General features: G+C 40.4%; 1 protein-coding gene across 1 annotated transcript in view; it reads left to right on the forward strand.

Moving 5' to 3' along the window:
- Positions 1–2192: 2192 nt before the first annotated feature.
- LOC118821741 (transmembrane protease serine 9-like) overlaps positions 2193–8464 on the forward strand; it is a 30469-nt gene continuing 24197 nt past the window's right edge. The window contains exon 1 of the mRNA XM_036590470.1: positions 2193–2326. Coding sequence (XP_036446363.1) covers positions 2272–2326 — 55 coding nt within the window. The 5' untranslated portion in view covers positions 2193–2271. The remainder of the gene's footprint in view (positions 2327–8464) is intronic.

Raw genomic sequence — 8464 nt, forward strand, 5'->3', positions numbered from 1 at the left:
TTTACTGTGTTGCAGTGTTACACAGTTGTTTGGCTTGGGCATAAGCCTCTGCTAACAGCAACACTTTTGTGCCAACATTGCCATAATTCCATGCAAGTTACAACATTTGTGTTCAGACTTTAATTTAACTGCACGGCGTGAGTAAGTCAGTTGCAAAGCCATTTCCTCCTCTTCTTGTCTTTACTGTTCTGCCTGGCTCTGGGCCGGCCAGGTCCGAGGTGTTGACAGCAGTAGTTAGACCATTAGCCAGCCTTCTCACTTAGTGACTGTCTTTAGTGTATTCTATTTATTGATGAAAGCAAAGACAGTGGATGGACTGGCACTAAGACAGAGGTATGTTCCACCATAAACCCTGGTTGGCCTCACTGTGTGCAGTGTGATAATGCATCGTTATTATTTATTTCAACACTGTAATAATGTGGTACTTGAGTGGCACACGTATTAGTGCTTGCTGTGGCCTGATGGTTCAGTCACCTCACAACAAGAAGGACCTGGGTTCAGCTATGACCCTGGTACCTTCTGGTTGTGGCCTGCATGTTCTCCTTGTGTTTCATCTGGGGATTGATTTTCATAGTGCAAAGACATTCACATTCGATGAACTGAGGATTCTAAATTGCCCATAGGTTTGAATGTGTGTGTGTGTGTGTGTGTGTTAGCTCTGTGACAGACTATTTACCTTTTCTGCCATTGCATGCTGGGATACATTCCAGTCCTTTCAAACCTTTTTCTCCACGTATTGCTTTTTGTAGTTTCAGTGTCTCAGTGTATTGTATGCCTCAGTGTGACTTGCCTCACTGTATTTTTCTCTCATGCACTCTTCCTCAAGACATTGATATGACCATCTGATTTCTATGTACATAACAAATTCAAATTCTGATCAGATAACATAATAACAAAATCTAAAGAAACTTTGTTGTGTTTAAAGTACTATATAAACAAAGTTGACTTGACTTCATTTTAGCAAAATAGCAAAAGTATCAATAATATTTTTACTCACAATTTCCAGAATGTGAAAATCATAGCATTGCCATTTTCAATTTTCTGAACAGCAGATAAAGGCCTATTCCCATTTAATGTAACAAAATGAATTATTAGTAGAAATTATTTTTAAGATATATTAGAATTTCTGAATATTAACCCACTCTTAGTCATTTGTTGTGCAATATTCATTGTTTTTTTCAGCAATTTGCTCACTGGTAATCAGGTTTTACCCATCAACAAGCAGGAACTGATAATATACTATATCACATAATGGCAAAAAGGTTCCGCTTCACTGCTCTCTGGAGGCTGAAACTTTCAAGAATGTTGCTGCTCTACAGGACTTATTATTCTTGCTTCTACTACTTCCTGTCTGGACTATTGTAATGCCTTGTTTTCCTAACTTTGCCTTCACTCATTTTAATTACTGTGACATCACTGACTGGGTGTGGCCAGAGCCACAAACATGCCTAAAAGTTGCAACCTGGAGAGCAGTGTAGCTTTGTACTCTTTAAAAAAGACTATGCATTATGTTTGATGTAATGAAAAATGTTTGCTAAGCTTGTATCCAGAATTACTTAGTTTGAATGTAAAAGAACAACAGTACAAAGAAAAAAACATGAAATTGTTAGTATGGGCATAAACATTTATATAATGTGCTACATATTTAATTACAGATAATTATTGTCATTTTACATAAATTTACATGTAATTTAAAAAAGCAGAAAAATACTGTATAAATAATACAGAATTCTGTAAAAAAAATAAGAAATACAAGTAATTTGTCATTATTGGCATAATCCTTAAAATAATATCTTGATTTACAGATATTATTTTGGAGTTTTGTATACAATAAAAAAACAACAACAGAAAACTACTGTAAAAATTTAGGGCTATTTTTTTTTAAACTAGGACCTTTTTTTACAGTGAAGAGTGTATAGGCAATGTTGACTTCCAATGTTTTCCTAACAAATAAACAATACACAAGTGAATCATTGTTAAATGAAGCTTTACATTAATCAGAAATCAGTTTTGTCCTTTTATTTGAATAAGCAGACAAGCAAGTTTCACATCTGTGAAATCAGTTCTTCTACCAAGAGTGAAAGAGAGAGAGAGAGAGAGAGAGAGAGGGAGGGAGAGAGGGAGGGAGAGAGGGAGGGAGGGAGGGAGAGAGGGAGGGAGAGAGGGAGGGAGGGAGGGAGAGAGGGAGGGAGGTGTGGGTGTGTCTCAGTCTCAGGTGCTGAGGAAGTGTATGTAAGTCCGATATCTGGTAAGACAGTTTCATACTGAGTGATGACGATGTTGAGGACACTGAGTTTGGCGCTCGTAATTGGCTTCCTAGTCAAAGGTAGGTTCCTAATTTGGCTAGTTCATATGTTTTTATGTGCTCCTGCTCATTTGCCTACTGAATACAGATATGTGTCTATTTCAGACCAGTTGAGAACAGAACTTACCCAACCAGTTCATGCATACAAGGAAAGAACAGCAAGTTTACATTTTATATCTAAATAAGCACTTAGACCAGTTTCAGACAAAAAAACACACAATCATTATATATTTCTGTCAGTGGAGGATTAAGGTGATTGGGGACCCTACACTTTTGAATGCCCCCCCAACACACAAGTATCCTATCTTTTCACTACCACTACTCTCAATACATAAGAAGGAACAAACGTCCTACCTTTAGAATTATTTCCTTCTTGTTTTTGTTGCAGAGAAGCCATTTATTAGGTTGGTGAAATCAAATTCACAAGTAATGTTAACATCAGGGCCAGGTGATTCAGTCTGCTCTGATCCATTAATGACCTCAGTTTATTTTTCATCAGCGCCAGTTTTAAAAAAGAGTGCTGACAAATTGTGCCAGCTTGTCAAAATGTCCAACTGCAGCGCTCTATACATAAAACTATAGGTAGGATTTTTAGATTGCTTAAAGTACCATATCAGAAATTTTGTATAACCATTTTTTCATTAATCTATTTTTAAGTACTTTTTATTATTTCTTTATTATTTATTTACTCCTTAATATATTCATGTAATTTGATTTATGCTTTATTTTGATTGCAAATCAATAATAATTATAATAACAATAATAATAAGAAGAAGAAAAAAAGAAGAAAAATGAAAAAAAAAAATCCATTTATGTTCCATATTTATTTATTTATTTATTTATTTATTTGTTTATTCATTTATTTACTCATTTAATAATGATCATTATTATGATGCTTTATTATCATGTTTAGTTGAGGCTGTTTGTATATACTATGTTGTCATTGTCTTGCTCTGTTTTGCTCTTTAATACTAAAGCTAGAAACAGTTGGATGACTGGGTCCAGTAGCCCTTGAGTTGAACGATAGATATCACAATAAATATTTGCTAGTTGGTTACTGATATTGTTACATGGAAACAAAATGAATTATTATTAGAAATTATATTTAAGATATATTAGAATTTCTGAATATTAACCCACTCTTAGTCATTTGTTGTGCAATGTTCATTGTTTTTTTCAGCAATTTGATCACTGGTAATCAGGTTTTACCCATCAACAAGCAGGAACTGATAATATTTTATATCACATAATGGCAAAAAGGTTCCGCTTCACTGCTCTCTGGAGGCTGAAACTTTCAAGAATGTTGCTGCTCTACAGGATTTATTATTCTTGCTTCTACTACTTCCTGTCTGGACTATTGTAATGCCTTGTTTTCCTAACTTTGCCTTCACTCATTTTAATTACTATGACATCACTGACTGGGTGTGGCCAGAGCCACAAGCATGCCTAAATTTGCAACCTGGAGAGCAGTGTAGCTTTGTACTCTTTAAAAAAGACTATGCATTACGTTTGATGTAATGAAAATTGTTTGCTAAGCTTGTATCCAGAATTACTTAGTTTGAATGTAAAAGAACAACAGTACAAAGAAAAAACATGAAATTGTTAGTATGGGCATAAACATTTATATAATGTGCTACATATTTAATTACAGATAATTATTGTCATTTTACATAAATTTGCATGTAATTTAAAAAAGCAGAAAAATACTGTATAAATAATACAGAATTCTTTCTGTAAAAAAATAAGAAATACAAATAATTTGTCATTATTGGCATAATCCTTAAAATAATATCTGTTGATTTACAGATATTATTTTGGAGTTGGTATACAATAAAAAAAACAACAGAAAACTACTGTAAAAATTTAGGGCTATTTTCATTAAAACTAGGACCTTTTTTACAGTGAAGAGTGTATAGGCAATGTTGACTTCCAATGTTTTCTTAACAAATAAACAATACACAAGTGAATCATTGTTAAATGAAGCTTTACATTAATCAGAAATCAGTTTTGTCCTTTTATTTGAATAAGCAGACAAGCAAGTTTCACATCTGTGAAATCAGTTCTTCTACCAAGAGAGAAAGATAGAGAGGGGGAGAGAGAGAGAGGGAGGGAGAGAGGGAGAGAGGGGGAGAGAGAGAGAGAGAGGGAGGGAGGGAGAGAGGGAGAGAGGGGGAGAGAGAGAGAGAGAGAGAGAGAGAGAGGGAGGGAGGGAGGGAGGGAGGGAGAGAGAGAGAGAGAGAGAGGGAGGGAGAGAGGGAGAGAGGGGGAGAGAGAGAGAGAGAGAGAGAGAGAGAGGGAGGGAGGGAGGGAGGGAGAGAGAATTTTGAATTTTAAAAGCCCTTTTATTGAGACATTCAAAAACCTACGAAGACACCAAGGTTATTGCTCAAAATTTTACGAGTGTTAGAAAAAAATGAAAAAAAATAAAAATTAACTGCAACATAAATTTAAAACAACACCCACAATCAAAACATCAACCGTAGATTGCCAACATCATCGACTGTGCATAGGACTTCATTAATGCCCCAAATGCTCACAAACTCTGGCAACTTCCCCACCAAATTATAGTAAGCATGCTCCATTCTCAGCTGTGCAGCCACCAACCCCAGGAACACAGCCACCACGTCCACCGCTCCCTGACCCAGCATCTGGTTCTTTCTTGTCTTCCAGATTGCTAGCTTTGCTGTACCAGATAAAAAGTTTAGTAAAACTAGGACATTTTTCCTCCTTACTGTGTATTTGGGCCCAAAAATAAAAAGCTGAAAGGAGAAAGCCTCACCCAACGACGAGAACCATTCGGTCAACAAGGAGAACAAATCACCCAACCGAGCGCACTGCACAAACAAGTGAAAGAGAGACTCAATTTGTGGGCAAAAGAGGCAGCCCTCCCCAATATTTGGATCGAGATGCACCCGATGTCTGTTTGTAGCTATGGCTCCATGTACAATCCTCCACTGGAGGTCAGCTGTCCGTTTATCAATCGGACGCTTATACAGAACCCGCCAGCAGCCTTTCGGGGAGGAGTCAGTGCCAAACAACTCAGACCACCTTGTTGATAAAACTCCATCCAGAAAGCGTGCCTGGGACACCTTCACACATACCAAGTACAGTGTCTTCTTTCCAACCAAAGAGAAGGTGCCTAGTACTGGAGTGGTGAAGGAAAGGAGACACCTCTCGTCCTCAGTCCACTCCACAGCAGGGCTAACAGTCAGTTCAGGAAAATCATACTGACATCCTTCCCTCCACTGGGCGATGACAGATGGGTCATTCAGGAAGCTCAGGTAGTCAGCTGGCAGTGACCTCTGCACCTCTGCCATCACCTGATTCAGCAGACGACCGGACCTGATCCCCGTCCTCTCACTCACAGCCGCTGTTCCAGTTCTCATGAGGTGGCCCAGCTTCGTGTATCCTGCAGCCACCAAACGAGAGCGCAATACTGCTGAAGATGAAAGAGCTGATGGTAAAAAGGGGTTAAAGAACAATGGCTCCTCAAACAACCACATACCAACAGGCGTATCAGTAGTCCTTGAGGCAGAAAACACCTTCCATGCTTCCAGCATCGATCTATAAAAAGGTGTAAGTCCTGCCAACACAGCCTCTGGCGTTGTCATAAGGAACAGGTGTTTATCAAACCCCATTCCCCCAGCTCGTCTCAAAAGGACAGTGGCAGTATTCTTCCAAGCAATTGCTCCATGGAACAGTAGTCGTTGGGCAGCTTGCAGACGAAAGGCCATGATCCTGGACCTGATATCCACCAGACCTTGTCCTCCCTCTTGTACTGGCAGGTATAGGACAGCTGATCGAACCCAGTGTTGTCCTGACCAGAAAAAAGTCACCAACATCCTCTGCACCTCCTGTACCAGTCCTGCAGGTGGCTGTAAAACACTGAATCTGTGCCACAGGGTGGAGGCGACCAAGTTATTTGCCACCAACACCCTCCCCCTGTAGGACAACCGGGGTAGCAACCATTTCCATTGAGACAATTTGGTGCACACTCTCTCCACTATACCCTCCCAGTTCTTCTTCTGAAAGTCATCTGTCCCCAGGAAGACACCCAAAATTTTCAACCCCTCTCTGCCCCACTTCAAAGTCCCAGGCAGACGTGGTAGCCTTTCCATCTGTTCCTGGCCTACCCAAAGAGCCTCACTCTTTTCCCAGTTAACTTTGGCAGAAGATGCCTTTTCATACAAGTTGAGGGACTCAACTAAAACCTGAACATCTTGACTGTTTTTGATAAAAACCGTTACATCATCAGCATAGGCAGATAGTGCTGCCCCTGGACCCCTAAATCCCTGTGCAGCTTGAAAGCCAGCTAATCTCCTCCTCAGACAGATGAGCAGCGGTTCAATAGCTAGACTGTATAGCTGACCTGATAAAGGACAGCCTTGCCTAATTCCTCTTGTGACTGGGATTGGTCTGCTCAACCCACCCCCCACCTTAACCAAACATGCAGCACCAGAATACAGTAAACGCACCAAACTTAAAAAACCATCCCCAATGCCAAAAGCCTTAAGCACATTAAAAAGGTACTGGTGATCAACACGGTCAAAGGCTTTCTCTTGATCAAGAGAAACCAGCCCAACACTCTTATCAGAACCCTTACAGCAATCCAATACATCTCGCACAAGGAACAGGTTGTCCATTATCGATCTATCAGGAATGCAGTAAGACTGGTCCCTATGCACTACCAAAGACAAGTAATTTTTGAGCCTATTGGCTAAACATTTGGAAAGGATTTTATAATCAGTGGTTAAAAGAGCAACTGGTCTCCAATTCTTTAAAAGAGAGAGGTCCCCCTTTTTAGGCAACAAAGACAACACAGCACGCTGACATGAACCAGGTAAAACCCCTTCCCTGATGCATTCACAGATTACTTCATAAAAATCTCCCCCAATACAGTCCCAGAAATGCTTATAAAAGTCAGAGGGCAGGCCGTCAATGCCTGGAGACCGTCCTGTGTTGAGCTGTCCAACCGCAGCAGTGAGGTCTTGCAGAGTCAGATGAGAGTCTAGCTCATCTCTGGATTCAGAGTCCAGTTGTGGGAGTCCTTGAAGAAGCTGCGCAACACAGTCAGAGTCACAGAGTTCTGCAGTGTAAAGAGCAGAATAAAAATCCACTGCATGTTTACGCATGTCTGTGACATCAGTAGACACTCGTCCATCCGGAAGGCGAAGACAGACCATCTGCTTGTGCTGTGCTACTGAACGTTCCAGATTGAAGAAGAAGGCACTTGGAGCGTCCATGTCTGCGAGTGTAGTAAAACGGGATCTCACCAAGGCCCCCTTCACCCTCTCATTCAAGTAGACACTGAGCTCCTTCCTCTTCTGCTGCAACTTTCCCAACGTAACAGGGTCATGAGTAGCAGTCAGTCCAAGCTCCAGAGAGCGTATCTCCCTCTCGAGAGCCTGGACAGTCAGTCTTGCTCTTGTACTTGAATTGGCTGTATACTGTTGACAAAACATTCTTATCTGTGCCTTGCCCATTTCCCACCACTGTCTCAAATTTTCAAAATCAACTTTTTTGGTCTTCCACTGTTCCCAAAAGCACATGAACCTTGCACAAAAAACTGCATCATGCAACAGCTTCACATTAAAATGCCAATATGAAGGTGCACTAGAAATGCGTGACAAGCTCACCGTGATAGAAACCAAGTGGTGATCAGAAAACCCCACAGGAGAAATGACAGCCTCAGTGATTCTACTGCCAAGATGTGTAGACACATAAATTCGGTCTAGCCGAGCAGCACTAATTCTATTATCAGAGACCTTGACCCATGTATACTGTCTAGCTACAGGATTCTTAACTCTCCACATGTCCAACAACCTAAACTGTTTCAGGAGCTTAGACAAGCACACAGAAGACTGTATGTGAGGTTCTTCAGAAGTACGGTCTATGGTAAAATCCACCGTACAGTTCCAGTCCCCCCCAATGACAGTAAATCCATCATTAGCACACCGACTTAAAGTAGTGTGCAAAGTGTTAAAAAATGCAACACGGTCATGCCCCACATTGGGGGCATAGACGTTCACAAAGGAGAACTGAATGCCTTTAATTTCAACCCTGACCACTACAAGACGACCTTTCACGACCTCTTCTGTGTGCAAAATCTTAACCCCTGATGAAGGACAGAAAAGAATCGCCACCCCAGCACTCAAATTG

Source organism: Colossoma macropomum, unplaced genomic scaffold (genome assembly GCF_904425465.1).
Source record: "Colossoma macropomum unplaced genomic scaffold, Colossoma_macropomum, whole genome shotgun sequence".
In the NCBI taxonomy this organism is placed as follows: domain Eukaryota; kingdom Metazoa; phylum Chordata; class Actinopteri; order Characiformes; family Serrasalmidae; genus Colossoma; species Colossoma macropomum.